General features: G+C 41.9%; 2 protein-coding genes across 2 annotated transcripts in view; both read left to right on the forward strand.

Moving 5' to 3' along the window:
* The first annotated feature begins 2,504 nt into the window (after nucleotides 1-2,504).
* slc2a3b (solute carrier family 2 member 3b) lies at nucleotides 2,505-12,594 on the forward strand. The gene is made up of 11 exons (XM_034553805.1): nucleotides 2,505-2,605; nucleotides 3,120-3,239; nucleotides 6,375-6,479; nucleotides 6,879-7,039; nucleotides 7,501-7,741; nucleotides 8,394-8,556; nucleotides 8,783-8,970; nucleotides 9,679-9,783; nucleotides 9,868-9,969; nucleotides 10,075-10,278; nucleotides 10,371-12,594. Exons 2-11 carry the CDS (start codon nucleotides 3,216-3,218, stop codon nucleotides 10,611-10,613), a joined length of 1,536 nt encoding a protein of 511 aa, XP_034409696.1. The 5' UTR covers nucleotides 2,505-2,605; nucleotides 3,120-3,215; the 3' UTR covers nucleotides 10,614-12,594.
* Nucleotides 12,595-14,215: 1,621 nt separating this feature from the next.
* ephb6 (eph receptor B6) overlaps nucleotides 14,216-22,741 on the forward strand; it is a 31,057-nt gene continuing 22,531 nt past the window's right edge. Inside the window, exon 1 of the mRNA XM_034553750.1 lies at nucleotides 14,216-14,321. Within this exon, the coding sequence (XP_034409641.1) occupies nucleotides 14,264-14,321 (58 nt within the window). The 5' untranslated portion in view covers nucleotides 14,216-14,263. The remainder of the gene's footprint in view (nucleotides 14,322-22,741) is intronic.

The following is a 22,741-nucleotide window of genomic DNA, read 5'->3' on the forward strand; positions in this document are numbered from 1 at the left end:
CATGATTTGACTGTTTGAATATTTTGCTTGAGGTAATGAAATATTTAAAATATATGTAGTGAAGTGTGGGAAGAGAAGTGTTTTATTTCCCTTTAAATGACGAAATACATACAAAACAGAACATTTCCGGGGGAAATTGTGAATTTGAGAGGGTTATTTCTTGCTTTTGTCAATTCTTTGAAAGCTTCAAAGAATAAACAAACACATTTAAACCTTTAGTGTGGTGCATTATAAGCAAAACAAAGGAGGGAACAGGCTCTACTTGTTGAATGCAGATTAAGGATTTCAAAAAATTAATAGTTAACATTGAAGTCATGGATTGTACTGCCATATTTACACCTTTTTTAAATGAAATCCTTGCCAGGAGTCCATGACACATACGCATGTGTTTTTTTAGGTCAGGCTACAGGATGTGATTTGTAATGGGCTGTGTGTGTGTGTGTGTGAGTGAGTGAGAGAGAAAGAGAGAGAGGATCTATCAATGTCCCTGTGTGTCTGTGTTTGCAGACGTCTTATAACTCGATTTTTCACTCAAGCCATGGTCACTTGAGGAGATGCTGTGGGATCGGTTTCCCTGACAACGGCTCTCCAGAGTCAGATGAGATGCTGGGACAGAGGTGGATTTTCAGAGGAATGAATAAGTACTGTTGCAAACCCTTGTGGCACTGAACCTGGACATTTGCACGTTCCTCTCTCTCTCTCTCTCTTTCTCCATTAGTTCCTCTTTTTTTGTTCTGCCAAGAGTGAATGACAGAAGTGTGGTTGCACAGTAAGTAATTCAGTATTGTACACAATAATTAATCTTTAATTATAATTAATTTGCATAACATACATTATTCTGAAATGGGCTATTCTGCATAATGAGTATTTTTACTATATACTATATATTTTGATGCTGAGACTTGAAAATAATGCATGAGTACTTATGCAACCACTGGTCATAGTTTAGTTATCTGTATTTTTGTCAAAACCAAAAATTATCCATGTTTTGGCTCAATAAATATGAGCTAATTTACTGGACTTCTATAGGCCACAGTTGACATTAAATGCATGGTGAAATGTTACACGAGGCCATCAGTGAGCTGGTAGTCGAGGCCAACTTAAGACTTTTTTCTCAACACACATAATTACTTCATAATTTATTCCTGCATATTTGAGAGGGTTTATGAATTATACCAGTCTGGGCTGAGAACAGAGAGGGCATGTCCTCAACCTGGGAGCTAATTCCAGTTTTTGGACTCTATACATTTAAACTGATACTTTAAAGACAACTGAAAAAGTCTGTGTAAAGAATATTTTTCCAATCTCAATATTTACTTCTTTTTTTTTAATCTAGTTTTATCTAAACATAACACAATTTGAGTTTCTTTAGAGATACTTAACATGGCTAAAACAGCAAGAATACGCTAGATTAAAAAAAAAAAAAGTTCCAACTGCAAAACCCATCCAGATGTTGCCAACTTGTTTCCAATGAAAGCAGCAGCTCCAGCCGTCAATACATCGAGCAAGAAAGTCATTAAGTCGGCAACACTGACAGTTCGTCCCTTCAGGCATCCCCCGAAGCCACTCTCCCAAAATCCTCATTATGAACGTAAACCAATCGTAATTGATGTAAACATGGCTGACAGATTTACAGCCGTCTCGCTAGCAACTTGTGAAAAACTCCGGTGACGCGCATCGAGTGCACGGGCCAGATGTGTGCAGGTTACAGCTGGCAGGCGTCCAGTCAAGCCTTGATTTGGTTAAACAAAACGATGTTCCAACAGATATGAACAATATGTACAGGGTACACTATATTATATTTGTTGTATGTGGTCAAAATCTTCAGGGGTGGGTGTGGGGGGCAGTAAGAAAACACAGAACAATATATTCATATTTAACAATTTGTCACCAAAATCCAAGTAAGCCCCGAGCCTCATTAAAACGTTCAATGTCAATACATGTAAAAAAAAAATGTAATACAATTAAATAGGAACCCAACCTGCTCACCAAGTGAAGTGGATTTAAAAATGGCCCTGCTCACTCTAGAGAACTTGTCAAATTCCAGACCGGGATTTAGGTGGGCTGTGGAGATTAGACGAATAGTTGATGAAGAATTATGAGGGCTCCCCATTTGTTTACCACCCACTGAGCCGGTCTCATGATTTGTGCATGACAAGGCTTTGTATCTGAACTCCCTACACATTGCCTTTTGTTCTCGCGCCCCGGTGGGCAGCCGGCGGGTCAGCAGCAGCACAGAGACTCCTTTCACCGGCACCGTTTGTTCTCAGTCTCGGCTGCGTGCTGGAGGCTTACGCTCGCCCGAGCACGTCCCTCCTACTTCAGCTCAGTGGAAATGCATCCGCGCTGATGCCACAGTCATTACGACGCGAGAAGTGAGTCAAAGGGGGGAACGTTTTTGCACGTACTCTTTACGCACAGGGGAGCTTTCCTGTGTGTAAAGAGTGTGTGTGATGGGGGGGTGGGGGGGGGGGGGGGGGGGGTAAACTTGTATCACCGTCTATAAAAACACACTGGAGGGAGGGCTGAACATCTGGCTGAGCATACATCATCTGGACAGGACTGATTTACTGGATACAAAGGCTGACACAAACCCCACATAACGGTAAAATTAAACATTCTTACAACGCCGATTAACTCATGCTGTTTATCAATCGACATTATAACATAACTAATCGGTAAAGTAGCCTTCTGTACATAATACAACATGTTTTAAATAAAACCATCACCAAAGCATCATCTGCAGCTCCATCGCACAATGTGGGTATTGAAGTCTATGCAGCCCATTGATTTGACATTTCCTGTTTGTATTGCTAAAAAAAAAATGTGAAAAGAGGGAGTTACATCACTTTTTTTCTCATTTGAGTTCATGATTAGAGAGAGCAGAAGAGGGGGGTGAATACGGAAGCAAAGGGAGGGGTTTACTGTCATGTTGGGCACCGACTCCTGTTGAATTCATTGAGAGCAGAGAAGTGCTCCACTCTACCTGCACGGGTCTCTATTAGGTCTGTGCTTTATGATCCTTACTGGTATGCGCTATAGGCTGCATAGATTATTAACACATGTATTCTTTATTCATTATTGATGATCACAATGTTCTTGTGTTTGTTTGTATTCAGGCTTCTTTGCAGACTGTTTGCACAGAGGTGTGTGCACTTCTAACGGAAGAGTTCTTCTAGTCTTTCTTCTTAATATCTTCTATCAAAGCAGCAAAGATGGAGCGAATGGAGGACGATAAGGTACATATCACTGTTTCTGAATTCTATTGCTGCATGGGCTGCTGCTGTTGTTCTGTGTTATTTTACAAAAAAAACTGTGTGATACTGCTGCACTGTTGCTGCACATTTCTATCATCTCCTCAGATACAAACACATTACTTTAAGCTGTCTGTTATAATTCCCTGAGGAAGAGTGCCAGCCATTTTGCCATTGTTTGTTTCATTCTGAGTCTGTTTTGTGAACACACGTCCTAATGTATAAGAGAGTGGTATTATGCGTCACAGAGTGCCAATTCTGTATTTTTCCATCCTGGCAAGAGCAGACGATTGGGTGAGAGTATTTCAGGAGATGAGTAAGAGAGAAAGAGTCAGACCGGTGGGTGGCAAGTTTGAACATGCGTGTTTTTAGTGTTTTGCTTTTATGTGCGTACTGGGACGAGGGAATAGTACAACAAAAAGAGCTCTGGAAAAGGGGAAGCAAAGACTGACAACTTGCCACTGCACAAATATGGGACACACATAATAGGTTGCAGTTTTAGTGATAACATAGAGGATTTAAAGTTATAAATCAAATGGTGAACTTTGAATTTGAAAGCATTAACTCATTGGCATTATAACGAATATCTAGAGTGACTTTGCCTGCCGTCATGTGCCTTTGTAAACCTTCCTTGTGGTTTATCTTTTGAAACATTTCACTTTCATGGCTGGTACATGTGTGTGAATGTAAATACCCACCAAAACACAATGAATACTCGAGCATGTACTCCAAAAAGCCTCCAGCAAAACATAAGTACAAAGTTATCAGAAACAAATATGTCTTTCTTCCTTCTGAATGTACCGCATTGAAGAGAAACATGTGTACAGGAACTGCTGCAAAAGTCAAGTTTATGATAAAAAGACAGGAAAGGGGTCAATGCAATATATTCAAACAAGATAAAGAGAGAACAAAAATTCATTTTCTAAAACTGGTGGAATAAAGAAGATTGAGTAAAAGAGAGCGAAGGGGGCAAAGATTGCGAGATGACATGAAAGTGCTAGTTGCGTGTCAAAGAAAAGGTGTGTCAAGAGTCTTTCTTCGGAGTATTGAGAGAGGCGATGAACTGTTGAAACAATAACTCCATGTGGTTTGGAGTAATTTGGTCACATTTGTATTTACTATTAAAGGGAGTAAAGCTTAGAAACTGAGGTTTAATTAAGAAAACAATTAAACCACAAGATCCATGTAGTAGCTGTTCTGGAGCTTTCAATCACATCACATGCTCTTCATGAGCAGAGTTTGAATTTACGGAATTTACGGAGCACTTGAAGTTCATCTTAGTAAATCTGAGTTGTAGAGAATGTAATAGAGTACGTTATAATTTAAACCAATATGTGTAGTATATATTGTAGTATACAGCTGCAGATATTGAGCACCTTTAATGTATATGCTTGGCTGCTGCTAGCAATTATAAAACGTACACAACTAGAAGGAATGTGTTCTTGTGCAAACACAATGCCTCACAACATGCATCAACAAACTGCGCGTCTGACGCATTTAATAACATGATGCACTTAGTCGGGCACTCCTTCACTAGAGTTGCTAGAGCAAGAGGTTTATCAATGCAATCGTGTCTAAATCTTGTTCAACGTAAGCATGTCTCGACCACAAGCACACACATGCATACACACACACACACACACACACACGACCACGCCCCCACATGCAGTTTCTCCTCATCAGATCCTCTCTAGTGCAGTGCGACACCACAGGCCAACCATGTGTGTAGGAACCCTGCAGGTTACTGAGGTGGTTTAACACGGTTTGCAATTCATTTGTGGTTAAATGATAATGATGTAAACGTTAGCTCCCTTTTAAAAAGATTTTCTCTTAATCTTCATCATGCTTTTGTTTTATTACCAGAACACCGCATTTCTCCTTCGCTATCACTTTCTCGCGTATGCAGCACTCCCAAACTGTCAAGATACTCTGTCCGTCACATGAAGTTCACGAGACTGTAACAGCAGAGCGGACAGCTAGTTTTAGTCCTCATTATGAGCCAAGGCCACAATGTCCCTGAGAAACACACTGTGGCTTGATTTCCACTGATTATCACTATCTTACTATGGAGAAATATTTTCAAGTTACGCATCACTTCCTGTGTGTTGTATCACTCTGACCCGTGTTGGTTTATGCTAACCTGATGAAAGAACAGACAGTTTGTTTCAGGAGAGGGAGACTCATTGAACTGCCCTTTGATTTAGTTTGTAAGTGGTTTCATGGCGGCGGCTGGAGTTTTATCTGTAGATCTGTATTTTGTCCGTGCAGATAGTGATATCATGTCTGGTAAAACATTGGGACAAAGCACATTGTGCCTGTCTTTGAGTCTGCTTTCTGAATTGAGTACGATTATAAATTGTGCAAAACAACTAATTATCTTGCAACATAACACAAAAAGTGTGTGTCGAAACGGGGGCGGATTTTGAAAAGACAGGATGATGACAAGTGGATTTATATGTCTTAATGAGCCTATTTGGACCTTGAGACCCAGGATGCAAAAGTTCTCAGAAAGTTGGTGTATTAAAGTAAATGTAAAAGAGATGTATCTTAGTTTGTTGTGGAATCAGAGTGAAACTTCAACAGGGATTTATTTTTGGGGCATACGCCCTCCATATAGTACACGACAACTTCATTAAAACTTTACTCCGTTCAATTCTGCTTAGTGGGATACTTTTAAATTTGGCAGATTTCCCTCCCCAGCATGTCCTGCCATGTTAGGGATTATTGTCTGGTTTATTAGCTTGTTATGAGTTTAACCCACTTTAATTCTGAAACCAGCAGTGGAAAAAAAACACTCACAATAGGATTCAGTCTTATTCTCTCAGGGTGTCTTTAGCTACTTAACTGAGAAATACCTCAGAGCTGTGCTGTGTTGTAACACCTAGCTTTCACAGCAGTGATGCAAGCTGCTAATGCAGAAAGCTGAAAACAAGGAGCGAGAGCAGAATTAGAAAGGCTCATTGTGTGTGTGTTACCAGTGTCACTGTAAAACAACGAGAGCTTTGTCGAGCCAAGGGCAGGCCATGTCCAGCACACAAACTGAGGGGTGATTGTTCATGAACTCCTTTCGCTCATTGTTTTAATCTTTCATATCTCTTGTGTCTTTTCCTCTCTTAACAGCCGAAGAAGAAGTTGACCTGTTACCTTATCTACTGTGTTTCAACAGCAGTCATTGGCTCACTACAGTTTGGCTACAACACCGGGGTTATCAATGCACCCGAGCAGGTGTGTGTGTGTGTGTGTGTGTGTGTGTGTGTGTGTCGTTTTGGGTTAAAAGAGAGGGATTAATAATAAATCATTCATTTTACAATATGAATACTGTAATAACCAAAACAACCCTTTTGATTGTCATAATTGTAACACTTTTTAATCTTTATGTTCTGTATCTGTATTTATGCTCCTCAAACTGCCTGGTCTCATTTGTTACCACAGCATTGCAAGCTGGAAATGCTAAAAGCCACACTGCCCCCATGTGGATGTGTCAGAATCTCACGCTACAAGCACAAGCTCCGTCACATCTGTTAGACCTTATAATCTCTTCTTCTTTTTTTTTAAACAACATAAAACAAACACTTACTTAAAAGCAGACTTCTAATCCCGCCACTATTTTCTCTGGTTTGACAGAAACTGCGCAGGTTTTTCCAGAATGTGTCCATGGAGCGGTACGGGGAGCCTTTCAGCCCAGGAGCCAACACCATGGTGTGGAGCTTTGCTGTTGCCATCTTCAGTGTTGGTGGCATGGTGGGCTCTTTCTCTGTTGGAGTGTTGGTCACCAAATTTGGCAGGTGAGAGCATCAGGAATAGTTGTAATGTAAAATGACAGACACAAAACAGTCCTTTCAAGATTATCAGTACATTTTTACAGTGTGTGACTAATAGCAGCAAAAAGTAATAGTGGCTTCTTTTTTCTTTTTTTCCCTTATAACAATATTTGGCAACTTTGAAAATAGATTAATTGTTTTTTCGTTCTGGTTTCAGCCTTTCAAATTTGAGGATTTCCTGCTTTTCTTTGTGAAATCTGATAACAAATTTAATATTGTTGGTTTTGGACTGTTGGTTAGAGAAAATAAAGTCATAAGAAGAAGTAAATTGTGATTTAGTCATTTTTTTAGATTGTAAAAGCAGATTAATTAGTAATAAAAGTAATAATTTGCTGCCCTCATTTCCTTATACATACTATTTAGACATGCCTTTTATAGTGTATTTGACTCACTCATGTCCTTTCCTCCTCGTCTCTCTTCACCAGGCGTAAGTCCATGATGCTATCCAATATCCTGGCTGTACTTGGTGGGAGTCTCATGGGACTGTCGGCTTTGTGTGGATCTTTTGAGATGGTCATTATCGGTCGCTTGATCATCGGAGTGTTCTGCGGTCTGTGCACGGGACTGACACCCATGTACGTGGGCGAGATCTCTCCCACTGCGGTCCGAGGAGCCTTCGGCACACTGCACCAGCTGGGTGTCGTCATTGGCATCCTGGTGGCACAGGTATGATGCCGTGAGAATACAGCTGTGATTATATTATTGATGCTTTTTTATATTCCATTATGCAAAAGCTTTCTGCAGAATACTGTGGACAAAAGATATTAGATAGGAATTTAATGTTCATCCAAATATAAACATTGCAACGCTCGTGTACAAGATGCTTCTTTCGCCTCACCAAATCTTCTTGGACATTTTCCCGTCATCAGATTGGTATCAGCGGCTGTTAATATAAAGTCCATTGATCAGTAGAACTACATGATCATCCCTTTTTTGTGTGAAAATGTTTACAAAATACCATATTTACTCTCAGTGGATACTGTAAAAATGTACCTGATCATAAATGCAAAACATTACAAGCATCCTTTCAGGATATATTTTTAGCAAATAGAACTTAGTTTGTATTGAATATCCTATTTTCAATACAAACCAATATTGCATTGTTTCAACCTCATTTTTCAAAGCACAGTTCAGTCAAATATCTGCATACAAGGAAACTAGGAAACATCACCTAACGCTACTGATAAAGACAAGATAACTGAACACGTTTGGTGAGAACAAAGCATGGCGCACTAAAGAAGAGCTCTGTAACTTGTTTTAGTTTGATCAAACTGAGTCCATCATCAGTCTTTCCTTCCCCGTTATCTATCGATTTCAGATCTTTGGTCTCGAGTTTCTTCTCGGTTCCGACTCTCTGTGGCCTCTGCTGCTGGCTCTCACCATCCTGCCGGCCATCCTGCAGTGCATCATGCTGCCTTTCTGCCCCGAAAGCCCTCGCTACCTGCTCATTGTCCTCAACAAGGAAGAGGAGGCAAGAAAAGGTACGTTTTGAGATACTATACCAACAAGATGGCAACATTAGGTTTTAATGAGACCGCATCTAGAATTACTCTTGCATTTTTAATGATCTGCGGATTGAAGCATGGCCCTGTGATTTCTTAAAGTTTGACCACATGATGTTCCAAGACCATGCCAGGACATCCTTTTTGCACAATAATGTTCTTGCTTGCTCTCCATCCATCCATCCATCCATTCTTCTCTCCGCAGCGCTGGTGCGTCTGCGCGGCTGTGAGGACGTGAGCGATGACATTCAGGAGATGAAGGAAGAAGGGATGAAGATGGCCTCGGAGAAGAAAGTGTCCATCCTCGAACTCTTCCGCTCCCCAAACTACCGTCAACCGATCATCATCGCTATAATCCTCCAGCTCTCTCAGCAGCTGTCTGGCATCAACGCTGTGAGTAAACAGAGTCCCAAAATAGAGACGAGTGTTAGTGATATGATCATCAAGTGTCAGTCCATGTCATCTCGTACATTAACCTTTAATGGAACATTCACTGACATTATGTAAATGTATATGACAAGCACATGACGAGAAATGCTTCTTGGCTCCAGGCATTGTTAGATTGAGTGGAATAATCTAAGCCACTGAGGGTCGATGGAAGAGGCAAATACAATGGTATTTGATAGGTATTTGGTTAATAAGGTCATTTCACCAGGCTGACTAAATGTGTTAGAGTTCCCCTCGTCTGACCTGACAATCAGTCAAGCTGCAGCAGCCTGCGGCTAGAGGCTGCACCATTGATTGAACTGACAGATATATTAACACTCATGACCTATCTCCCCCACCACCCAAAACTGTATTTCTGTCAGGTTGATGTTGACGAAGGCCAAAGAGAGTGAATATTGGACTTACATTGCAAGGTGGATATTAACACAGATACAATCAATGTTGCTCTGTGTCTTCTGGAGCAACTGTTTGCTAACACGTTAGCTTTATCAACTTTAAAAAGTGGTCACATGTCAGTGTCGTGTTTAAAGCTTGTTGCTCTGCAAAAAAAGTCCCAACAATAAATGAATGCAGGTTTAACGCAATTTTAAAGAATACACTAATTATATTCACTAAAATAACGAGTTACTCATAATAGTCTTCCTCTCCCTGCAGGTGTTTTACTACTCTACAGGTATATTTGACCAGGCTGGTGTTACTCAACCCATCTACGCCACCATAGGAGCCGGAGTGGTCAACACTGTGTTTACTGTCGTCTCTGTAAGTTACATTTGGCGTCTCAATACAAGCAGTGATTTATATTTATTGGATTATTAATTGCTATCCGTCTTCTTTTGACCCCAGCTCTTCCTGGTTGAACGGGCGGGGCGAAGGACATTGCACCTGATTGGTCTGGCTGGAATGGCTGTCTTTGCCCTCATCATGACGATCTCCCTGTCTTTGGTGGTGAGTGATGTGATGTTTCTCCTGTGAGCTTACAGAAATAAGAAAGTGCCCCGATTGTTCCCTCATTACATATTGTCCTAACTCTTTATTTCTCTCTCTGAGCAGAAGACAAACCAGTCCCTCAGCTACCTGGCCATTGTGGCTGTGTTTGGCTTTGTTGCCAGTTTTGAGATGGGTCCAGGTCCGATCCCCTGGTTTATCGTGGCTGAGCTCTTCTCCCAGGGGCCCCGACCTGCTGCCATGGCCGTCTCTGGTTTCTCCAACTGGACCGCCAACTTCCTGGTGGGGCTGAGCTTCCCTAAACTGGAGGTATGGGCAACATTTACTTCCCTAAAATTGTCAGTCGTGCGAGCAGTTTCGTCTTGTACTAACAGACATCTCTCTCCCTCTTCTTCTCTCAGGAACTGTGTGGTCCTTACGTCTTCATCATCTTTATGATCTTCCTCATCCTGTTCTTCATCTTCACCTTCCTGAAAGTGCCCGAGACCAGAGGAAGGACCTTTGATGATATTGCTCAGGGATTCGCTTCCAGTGCAGGGAAATCCTCCATGGAGTCTGATGCGGTGAATGCTGGCCTCACAGAAGGCAAAGAACCGGCTCCCATGTCTCCCACAGATAAGGTTCCCATGGTGAATCTTCCTTAAAGAGGAGAAGGAAGACTCTGGGTACAAAACAGACAATAGGTTTCAAACACATTGATAATGTAAAGAGCTATTTCATAACACACAATCGGTGAGAGAGCAGCCGTGTGTGTTTATAAAAAGCCAACTAAATACAGTGTTAATGATTCCCCTTTTACCAATGCTTAATTAATTCACAGAATTCCGTCTAATCCTGCTTTGAACAGGGGGCCAAACTTAACTTAACTGAATTACTAGTACTTAATATTTGTTGACATGCCCGCTGCCAAGTCAACGTGCACTGCCATATAAGAGGATCAACATATGTTGAGTGATAAATCCCAGGTCTTCAGCTACCCCCAGTGTTAAAAGGTTGTGGGATTTGGAGGGCTTTATGTATTGAGGTCAAGCTTAAAAGGACGGTTTTTGGAGCCCAGTAGTTTGACCCAAAAAAAAGAGTGACTTGCCGTCCAGTCTGCCTGATATGCCTTGCTGCCAGGGGGAGGGAGCCACGTTTTCTTGAGAAGACTGAATATATATCTATCTATCTATATATAGATATATATATATATATATATAGATATATATAGATATATATATATATATATATAGATAGAGGTGCTACAGTAAGTCCCTCTCCCTTTGAGCTGCACAACAAAGTGCCGACTATAGACTTAGAATACATATATTTAACCATGTAGAAGATAATAAATATTTCTTATCATCCTGTAGCATCCCCTGAGAGTACAGGATGTTTGCGTGTTGTTTGAAGTCATAAAATAATAGGGCAGTTCTGTAGATTAGTACGGTCTGCTTCAAGTATTAACAATAACGAGGTGTAGTCTGCACTACCAGGCCCTACAAACGTATATATATATATATATATATATATATATATATAGGCGTTCTGCTCTAAGAAACCCAACATAGTCTCTCGTGATCTGTGACTTCATTGAAGAGCGCAGTCAGGATCCTGATCCAATGTGAGGTCAAAGGTCAGGGATGTCATATGTGTACAGATTGGAAAGCCCTCTGAGGCAAATTTGTAATTTGTGATATTGGGCAATACAAAATAAACTGAATTGAAAAAAATGGAATCAAATCAAAAAGTGCTCGTCACGTTAAACAGTTGTTTAAGAAATTCATTGAAACACATTTAAGTGTACTGATAAACAACACTCATGTCAGTCTTAACGAGATATTAGCCATTTGGGATAGTGATGTTAAAAAAACACTAAATTAATTGTATTTTAAACGCACAAAAAGTCTTATTGTATGTTGTTGTTTCTAATTGTCTGAAATCATGTGGATAGATCGTAGAATCTCCAGTTACTGCCTCATCGATTACAGCACAGTATACATGCTTATAAATGTTCTGTCAGTTTGTACAGTTGCATCTTCGTCTTGGCACACACTCTTTAAGGAAGCACTTTTCAACGTTTGAGTTTAGCAGCTTTTTAATTTGCACTTTGGCAGTCAAACTACTTTCTAATGTTTATTTTGTGTGGGGCTCTCTGTAAATATACTTTATGTGTTAGGATGTGTATGGTGTTTGGTTGTTATTCGTGCCTCCTAATGCTGTTTCATCGATGTCAAATCCACTGATTTTCTTGCACTGTTACTCTGGTGAATGTCACTAAGCTGCTCAACAGTAAACACAAGTGAGAAGTTGAGTGTTGAACGTGTGTGCAGTCCTTTGTTCTCCTGCTGTTAAAGTACGAGTGACACTTGCTTTGAGAAACTAAAAAGGAAATAAAGTTGTCCATCTTTTAAGGGAATGTTCGACTGGACTTATGAGCATAAACAGTCTGTAATACGAGTCAAAGCAATGAATGTTTAATGTAATTGCAGTGTTTAAGTGAAAGTGTGATATTTTGTCTGGTCTCTACTTCTGCAATGTGGCAACTCTGATTCCCTTTTTGCAACACCTCAGTCAGCTGTGCAGTTATTCACTGAAGAGCTAACAAACCGCCTGAAACACTGAAATAAAGCCATGAAAAGCAGACTTCCGTTTAACTCTTTGTCTGCTGCTGGTTGGGTTTTAAAAGGTGCATTCGTGGATGTGTTTTAGGAGTGAGGAGTTATGAGGTTTCCTCTTGGGTCACACAGTTTCAAAAGCCAAACGAGAGGAACACACACGTAGAGACGAGAGATACATTTGACCTCAAAGAGGAATTCCCCTGAAAATGTACTTTAACATTGCAGCTCAAAGAAAAAAAAAAAATCATTCTTCTAAAATTACAGGTCTTGCTTTGGTTTTATGAGTGCAGTTGCACATGATCTATATTTTTTTTTAGGAAGGAGACTGCAGTTAATTTATTGCTTTCTCGTTGCCAAAGCACATGATGCCCTCTTAAAATCTTCTCTTTTTTTACTGTCACATTTGAGAAGCTGGCACTAGCGGTCTTTGGCCATTTTTGCTTAAAAAGTGAAAAAGTTCATAGATTGATCAAAATGTAACAATGAACCGATTAATCAACCGATTGTTCCAGCTCTAAAAAACATATACATATTAATCAAGATGGCACAGGAAACAAGTTATTACTGAACAAACTGAAAACAAATTAAGAAGTTTTAATTCCCTGCTTAATGACTGACCGTGGTCCATCTCCCTCTTTACTTTACCTCTCAGAGCAAAGAGCCCTGGGTTCAGGGCCCCTGGCTGGCTGGGAATGGGGCCATCTAACTGTGTCAAGCCAATAGGCAACATCTCCCTGCAAGAGTCGACTGAAGTCTTACTCAATGCAGTGAACTGGGGCATGAAAGCCCATCAACAAGCTGCAGTACTGAAGTCTGACCAGCGAGCGGCGTGTGTGAGCCGGAGGTTCAGCTAGTCTGTTTGCATGTGTGTGTGTGCGCGTGTGTGTGTGTGTGTGTGTGTGTGTGTGTGTGTGTGTCTAGATACTGTCTGGATGAGCTATCGTGTGAGCCAAGGAGTGTGTCTGAGAGACAGAGGGGAGAGGAGCGGATGAGGGCGTGTTAGGAAGAGGGAGGATGAAAAGCATCCAAATATGTGTCTAAATTATATTAATTTTCTACAAAAGGTAGAATTAAGAGAGATCAAGAAAAAAGAAAAAGGAAAAAGAAGTTGGGCAATCTCACATGCCACAGCTTGAAAAATGCAAGTTAGCACAGCGTCCAGACAAGTGAGGTGCCACAGTTTGAGGCACAGTCTGCCAGCCGGCCTGTGCTCGGCATTTTGAGGAGAGCTGGAACTGATGTCGTTAGACGCGTCTACACAGTTGTTGTGTCTAAACAGACACACGTGTTTATTAATTTTTCCACCTCCTTTTCCCTCTGTCACTCTCTCTTGTTGACTCTGCCTTGCTTTCTCTCTGTCTTTGTTTCTCTCAAATCTATGAACAAAAAAAACCTCTCCCACTTTCCTCCTCTCACCCCATCTCTATGACAACAGTGTTTTGTTTACTTCCTCTATTGGCAGTGTACTTATTGTATGGGCTGCTCTGTAAATAATTTTCTCCTTCCCTCACCCATCCACCTCCCGAGCCTCCCTTTCTCGCTCCCTCTCTCAGATAAAGGGAGCAAACAGACTCCACCCCCTCTCTCACCCCCCTCTCCCTAGCTCTGTCACACATACTCACTCTATCTCCTTCTTTCATGCTCTCTCCCTCCCTCTCTCTCTCTCTGTGTGTCAGTGTCATTCTGTAGTGGAGATGTGGAGTGTCTTTCTTTCTCTCTGTCTGTTTTTTCAGCCCAATTCAGCTGAGGAAGGTAAGAACCTAAACTTTTACCTGGTTTTAAATTCATTGTTGGTTGCATTGCGTGTGTTTATGCGAGTCTAGCGGGAGGAAGAGTTTCCACAGCGCTCCAATCATGTGCTCATAATGAACCTACTAGTGAAGGATGGAGACTTGGTATGCGTCTGTAATAGCTCTCTAAGAATGTGGCTCTCTGGGAATGTTGGCCACGTTGAAAATGTGTGAAACTGTGGCAAGTAAGGGAAAGGCCGCAACAACACAAGAAAGCCTGATTAATCCTCAATTTCTGGGGCCTCACCTCCAGCTTGGGACCCCCTGAATAATTACGTTGCCCCCCCCTGCTCACACAGTCCTGTGTTCGTTCATTTAGTGTGTTGTGCCTGAGTGCATCTGTGTGTGTATGTATATGTATGCGGATACTCGTGAGTGCCTCTCGCAGCAAATCAGATAATACTTAGTTGGCATGGATGTGCCAGGTGCGTGCCGGGGCCTATAAAGCTACCGCAACAAAAGAATATGGAAATGAGGCGGGAGACAAATGCATAATAAGTTGCATAACCCCTTTCTCTTTCACATATTAACCCCTGTGTCACTCATGACGATGTGACGGCCAGAGACCCCTGCCCTCTCTAAGGCACTCTTATCAGTGTGCCCCTTGCCTTGTCTCCCCAATGAGTGTCCTCTGCTCTTAACTCCACTGCATGAGATCTGAAAAAGTGAGTCAGTAATAGAGAGAGACTGTCTGGAAAAGTTGCTCGTTAACCTGACTTTAATTGGATGACTCAAACTGCCTTTAAATGTATGTGGGCATCTCTACATGTGTGTATATTGTAGGTGCTTCCTATACATATAGAGCTTTGGCTCCTTAGTTTCAGCAGGCAGCACACAAATGACTTTCCAAGGATCTGGCTGCATGTTGGAAAGAGCTGCACCCGTTCACGCTCATCTCCCATCGGCGTTAGTTTACTGCGAGGTGTGTGTCAGTAATAGTCCATAACAGAGGTAACTTATATGTCAGCCTCATGCCACAGATTTGAGCTGCGTTTGTAGCAGATGGCCTGGACTAAGATGAGACAGAATGATAGAGCGGCTGCACAGCGTTACTGGCCTACTGACTCCGTTTGTGTAATTGAAATAGAGCTCTTCGTAATACAGTATTAACCCAATAGCATGGACGTCCATATAAATTTAGTTATGTCATGAAGGAAGGATTTGGCATCTGCCTCAGGTTTGTTCAGAGTAAATGACGTGTCTGTGTGGACTGACTGATATTACTGTCAGTCTTTCTGTTGTTCATTGTCTGTCTAATGCTAAAGTATATCTGTGTATACACCATACCAACCCCTATTCTGGTCTGCTTTCACACCACAAACCATAAGGAAGTGTCATTTTAAGCCTTAAATTGTTGCTGTGAAGAGTATGAAAGCTAGTTGTCTGCCTCTTTGCATGCAAACAAACTGCAGTGTGAGTGACAGGATGTTTGATTTATCACTTAGTAGCTGACTGTGTAAGTGTTGACACGTTCGCCCACATGCATTGTTGATGTGAGGTACTGATGAGAAGCCACATGGCTGGCCTCCAAAATTGTTGGATCTGTATTGAGGATCGCGTGTTCACATTGGATTAAGACACCACACTGAAGGGGGCAGGTCTATGCAGAAGGCACACCTGATGCCCCTCCAGCTCTTCCCATCATGGATGAGTGGCAATGCTCACTGAGCTATGCATATCCTGAAATTAACCTTCTATCATTATGTCATACACAGAAAAGGGTATTGCATCTGCATTTGCCAAAAGGCAACAGGCTCCACACACTGTAAACTAAATGTTTGCCGGGGACAACACTGATTAAATTGAGAATTACTTTCTCTGTGAAAAAATTAATGAATCCAGTCCAGTGAAAACAAAATGGCAGGTGTTATCTGCTGTGGTGGAATGTAAGCAAATAGAACAATTAAACAATGTGTTTTACTTGTAACATTGCTCATTTCGGGGGGGAACATTGCATTTTAAATCCATAACATTTATCTGGCAGCTACAGCTATTTTCAGACATCACATAAAACAACATGATGAGCTTTCACAATATTTCTTATTAACTTACATAAGACCAGTGGTGCCCAGTGTTGGGCCATAACAAATGAGCCTAACGTTAGCCTACTCACATATTACTCATAGAAAAAGTAATTACTTTACGAAACACCAAAGTGTACATTACACGTGACCTATCTTTCGTTACTCGGTGCAGCACCGCCAACGGGTTCTCAACTCTTTAGTGTTCAACGTGTGTAAAACTAGGAAGACTCACTGACCCCCAGCAGCTAGCTCTGCCCCGGTGTTTCGGTTTAACAGGCGACCCTGTTAACTGGAGACCGGGGACTGCAAACAGCTCCCGAGGAGTCCCGAGCTCAGCGTCAGTTGGTCAACTGTTCAACATTAAATGAGCTGTATTTAACATTCAGAGCATTAATATAGCAGCAGACAAATACGACACGTGTAAAACATATAGTAGTGGATGACGTCGACCTGAGCAGAGCAGGAAGTCGCTCTCCCGCTGCGTGTCATTAACGAGCTTCTTCTCGTTTGGTTTTTACAGCCGGGGCCGCCGCGCGTGCTTTTAGTGCAAGTCAGTGCACGTGAGCGTGCTTCACAATCACTGGTTGGCTAAGGGGCCAACCACCACGTTGCACCGCTCTCTTACGGCGGTTCGAGCTGATAAAGCCCTCCCGACTGACAGCGTGGCGCCCACCCTCTGGTTGCCTCTCGGGTGAGCGCTGCCAACTCTGTCGGCACTTTCAACCTGTTTAGTTTCATCACTAGTTCAACAAATAGTCCAAATAGTTCACGTTAACATTTGAGCTTGGACTCCTCGTTGAGACGCAATTGAAATGCTCTAAAACTCGGATCTTCCACCTTTCAACTAAATACCAAAATGTTAGCATTTACATGTCCCCTCTCTCGCTAAACTTCCCAGATGGTTTCTCTTCAATTACAGTTTTTGGCAGAAAGATGTGAAAACGATCCAATATTTAAATAAAAAAACGAAGACCAGATAAAAGTTACAAAAAATTGTACAATCGTGTTTGTACACATTTTTTATTACAACTCATGCGTCATTGCCCAAGTCAGTTATAATAATATGCCATTAATCGTAGTCCAACTAAAACTGGCGGATAATAAGATCCATATTTGGAAGTTTAAAAAAAATTGATAACGGTCGTGTTACATTGGCCGCCAGTATTTAAAAATATAACGTTAACAAATAATCTGGACATTTTACAGTTGAAAACTAAACCTGTCAGCACTTTCTGGTGGCCTCACTATGTAATGGAGGAACTAAATAATCTACAATCTAGTTTTATAGGCTGACATATACACTGATTCCAATATATCTGCATGTATGAGTGGTCAAAATATTGACGTGGCTAATTAACTGTTCTAGTTCTCATTAAGGATCTCATGAAGTGTTGCGCTAATTAATTGTATATCACTCATAGGGACCATTTTCTTCACATTGAGTACTTTTACTTTGATGCCCTTAAGCCATTTAAGTTAGATTTTTCAAATGCCAGACTCACTGATTACACCTATCACTTAAAACCCACTCGGCTGTGTACTTTCAGCCATGTTGACGTTCTCACTTTAAGGTCAAGTGGGCCATCTTTCCTGTCGTCACTTTTTTCCGGATTTATTAATTAGGCAGATTACTATCCTTTATCCTGGGTGTAGTAAGCCACTTTTTCAGGACATGATGAATTAGAGATAAGAAAATAAATGGCATGCTTGTCACAGTGGGAGTGCAGCAGCACGGATGCCTCTAACCGCCCTAAAAAGCTTTCTGTTCTCGTCCCTCTTGCCTGCATGTGTGCCTGGCTGCAGAAAGAGAGAATTAACATGATTGTGTGAAGTGGAGGAAGCAGCCTCCCCATCATTGACACTGCAACACTACACTGTGACCAAGCTTTATTTTTAGCTGTGTTTTTGCATGTCATTTTTAAAAACAACATCATTTCTGTTGCTGTTGAAATCTCCCTAATTCCTCAAATGAATCACATAACTGACATTTGAGTTATGAGAGGTTGAAGCTGTCCGGCGGCCGCGAGCCAAGACTCTCTGCTTTGAGGCAGACAGTGTCGTAGATAATATGTCTGTGTGGACGGGCAACGCATTACAGCCAAAATGTAATTGAACGATGAATGTGTGGTATGGACTGTTGTGACAGAGGAATGTAGTTTGGCGTTTTGAATTTCACATTAGAGCTGCACTTGGCAGTTTGCGTGTTGGCTTCAACGAAACGGCATGAGAGCAAAGTTTGATTGCTGCAGGCTTCACTACTCAGAAATAACACAGTGAGATTGCAGTAAACCGATCTCCTCTCAGATTTACATTCCTTCTCCTTAGTGGCTGTTGACGGTGGTGATGAAGATATGTCTGCAGCAGGTTCTGTTTCTGAAAGAACTCTGTGAAGGAGACACGTTTGTATTTTCCTCTTAGATTTAGATTTTATAATCCCACTCTGCACACATTACTCGCATCCTAAGGGGAGGGACAACCTCAACACCGTTGAGGAGTATTGTTCCACATTGTTTATTGGGTCTCAATAAACTTGGCTTCTTTCTTGACGAATTTAAGCAAAATACACAACAAATGTGTCTCAACTGTTTTAAAATGAAATGTCCTCTGATCGAATAAGAGGAGAGTAAAGTGTACCTGAACAGGTTTAAACAATGATTTTTTTGGAAAGTATTTTGGAAAGTACGACTATTTGCAGAGTTAGATGAGAAGATTACGAGCCATAAAACCCACAAATGTTCGTTGTTATATTTATTTTTTGGTACGGATTAAACAAACGGAGTGAGTGAGTCTACAGAGTTTTAGAGGGTGCTTCTTTCTTTGACTTTTCAGTCCGGCCTTTGAGGGTTAGTCGTTTGGAACAATGAGTGACGTCATATGAGCTGGTTCTTTTATAATATAACCCTGCCCTAACTCATGGTACAATAGCAAATAAGCATATTTCCAAAATTGTACTATAGAACTTTATAAATTATTGAGATGTAGTTCCCCAGATGGTGACTGCAGTCTTATTTTTGCAAACGTCTTGATTACACAAGAGTCAGTTTTGGTGAAACCTCCTCCTACCTGTTCCTGTTGCTGCCTGTTCAGCGACTCATCGCAGCCGTTTGCTCTCTCATCTAACCGGGCTTAAGTGCTGTTTTTTGCAGCTGCACTTTCTTTCAGCTCCGCCAGACACTTTTTGATAACTCCCTTTGGCATGTGGATGCTTATTTCTGGAATCGCGTTAATCCCCCTCTTTCCTCACTTCTCCACCCTCCACCCTCCTGCTCCCTCCGTGTCTTGGCGTATCACTCTCTGGTTGTGGTTGTTTGTAATGATGGTTTGGTGTAGGCCTTGTCCTTGACTGACTGTCTGTGGGTGGGAGCATCTGGAGCGTATAAAGAATGGGTGGAGTCGGGTGGATGAGTGGACAAAAGACAAAACTCAATCGGACCGCTGCTGAGAACGCGCGCAGTCATTGTGGGAATTTCTGGTGGGAATGTGTGTGCGCGCATGTGTGTTCCTGTAGCTGTTACCTGTGAGCCCAGTGACACTGTGTACACTTTGCAGGCACATTTACTTTGGTGTTAAGGTATTTTACACCCTCACACCACTCTCGCCTATGTTAATATTTACACCGAAACTCTTTGCTGGATTTCAGCAGGGCTCTATTGCCTGGAAAGTGTGCGGTAATGTAGCATACATCCACCGTCAGAGAGGCGTGACATGAACAACAGCACTACACTTGGCGCTGGAGAGTGTCGGTGCATGGATGACCACACAGAGAGGTAAAGTGTTGGGCAAAGAGAGATGGGTGGAGAGAGGGTCACTTAGCTGAAGTGAACACTCCAGCGGCTGGAGGGGAGGGGGGGGACAGTCATGAACTAATGCAGGACACCTCTGCACAATAGAAAAGAGCATTTACACCCACGCCACACACAGAAAGAGAGGGGTAACGCATGAAAGAAGCACATCCTCTCATCCTCTTCTCATTCCTGTCTCATAATCCGGCCTTTTTCATTCTTTTGTCTCTTTTTTTTGTCTCTCTTCGAGTATCAAAGCATTCTGAAACACAACAGCAGATTTGGCATCAATAATGGAACATAGCGTATCTCCTTATTACGTACAGAGATGCCGACCCTGCTGTCACTTTTTAGATGAATAATACACACATGCGGAGAGGGGGGGGGGGAGGGGGGGAATGAAAGGGACAAGGGACAAGATGGTGGTATAAAAATGGGGAAAGTTATGGAGTGGAGTGAATAAAAGACCAGAGTGGAGCAGGAAGACGTGAGGCACTCAGGTCCAGATTGTAGAGTCAGCACTCCAAACTGTCAGGGACAAACGTTGAGTGTCTCGGCCCTCAGATGGACCAATAACAGAGATGCTGTCGCGCAGTTCTCTGAGAGTTAAATAAAGGGGCTTTTACTGCCAAGTGGACCTGCTCGCTGCTGTCCCTCTCTTTTGTTCAACTTCGTCCCGCACACGCACAAGAGCCGGTCGTGATGCCTCAGCTCAAGCTAATCCTTAAAAGGTGTGTGTGTGTGTGTGTGTGTGTGTGTGTAACACAGCACTCAACGCTTATCTTAGGATGTAGAGGTGAATTATTCAACATACTAATGTCATGCAATGAGACACGCATGAAGCTCTTTCAACATTGCTCCATATAATCCTCATGTGCAGGTCAGGTTTGTCGCAGAAAAAGCGGGGCGTGAGGACCTGGGTTCCCCAAGGCCTCACGACAAGAAGCTAAATAGTAGAGGCATAAATATTAATGTCAAAATAGTTAGCTGTATATTATGTATGCATGACTCTGCCCCGAAGCTCCGGGTTAATTGAATTTGGAATGACGTGTGTGTGAGTGTGTCTCTCTGTCTCTCTGTGTGTGTGTGTGTGTGTGTGTGTGTGTCCTTATCTGATATAAATAGGATTGTGCTTAATGAGGTCAGAGTGTATGCTTGTGCGTGAGTTTTAATCCATATGTGCATATTTACTATTTTTGAGAAATTAAAGATTATTTATGACAAGAGACAGAGGGCTTGGAAAGCTAGTCAATATGCCGTTTCCATGTCATCACACACACTGACAGGTGTTAATACACATCATTTATATTAATGAGTGTAGGCTTAATAACAGAAACACCTCCCTTTACAATGCAGTGCAACTCCCCCAAACTACATCAGCCAAAAAGATCATGAAGTTGAATCATCACCTCTCTAACAGGAGGACTGTTGTATTCGACAGCATTAGTTTCAGCTTGGTGTACCTAATAAACTGGCAACCAAGTGTAACATTATGTTACAGGTGGAAATCAGCATTCTTGTGAAAACATTTAAACATCCCGACTGAATTTAGTCTTCTCCCTGTTGCTGTTTTTATCCTGATCGTCTCTACGCATCACCACAAACTATTATCCGATGCCTGTGGCTGCATATAATTCTTACCTGTCACAGTCCATTTCTTCCAGTACTTTTCTTGATACAATTCATATAAAAGAATCCTGGAGGGATGCTCCATGGAAAATGTGTGAATTTTGTAAGATTGACATTTTAGAGAAGCCGGTGGGTGAAAACAGATAGACAGACTGGAGGGAGGTGTGTGTGTGTGTGGGGTGGGGGGGATGAAGGATTGGAGGACAAAATTTGTCGGATCTCCATCTGCGAGTATTATCCTTGAAAAAAATCTGTTTACAGCAGAGTCAGAGAATAGAGAGGTGGGGGAGAATGTAATGTATGTCCCAAGCCACAAAAGATAGCGTTTTTTTTTGTTTGATTTATTAAGAAGACAGAGGGATTCAGTACGAGTGCGCGAGCCGGCACACCTGAGAAATAAGAAATGGAGCTCTCTCACTGGTGCTGTGACGAGACAGTGTACCTTTACAAATCCCATCCTGTGTGTGTGACGATTATGTAGATAATACCTTTCTGTCGCTCTTTGTCTGCTTTTCACAGAGAGAAATAAAGCCTCCTTCCTCTTCGCCGAAAGATTGTGTGACACAAAATGGAAACGATAGCATGAAAATATGACAACAATGAGAAGAATTATTTATTTGTAAACAGAGGCGGATGGCAGCTGTCTTCCTTAATTCTATGTGTTGCGTGTGTGTCAACAGCCCTTTGCATTATTAGTGGTGTGCTTGATGAAATCAGGCGCTGCATACTTTTTCCCATTACCTCCATCTGTGCCAGCATCCCAACCTGAAGCCGGATTTATTTGCCACCTCTGTGTGCATTTGAAACGTTGGCCTGCGTTCAATCAGCAGCTCCTCAACAGAGAACCGAGCGCAGACTTTGCCAGACTGAAGGAGCAGCAGTCACCACGGTTTTTGAATACTAATGGGAAAAAATCAAGGGCTTCAGTTGTGTGTGGGAAGCTGCCA

This window comes from Cyclopterus lumpus, chromosome 16, assembly GCF_009769545.1.
Source record: "Cyclopterus lumpus isolate fCycLum1 chromosome 16, fCycLum1.pri, whole genome shotgun sequence".
Classification (NCBI taxonomy): Eukaryota; Metazoa; Chordata; class Actinopteri; order Perciformes; family Cyclopteridae; genus Cyclopterus; species Cyclopterus lumpus.

What these genes read in the sequence shown, in the direction of transcription:
- slc2a3b (XM_034553805.1), top strand. Translation starts at nt 3,216, where the DNA reads ATGGAGCGAATGGAGGACGATAAG. An exon ending in TTGGTCACCAAATTTGGCAG is followed by an intron (nt 7,040 to 7,500) that starts GTGAGAGCATCA and finishes TCTCTTCACCAG; the next exon opens with GCGTAAGTCCATGATGCTAT. An exon ending in CTGTGTTTACTGTCGTCTCT is followed by an intron (nt 9,784 to 9,867) that starts GTAAGTTACATT and finishes TTTTGACCCCAG; the next exon opens with CTCTTCCTGGTTGAACGGGC.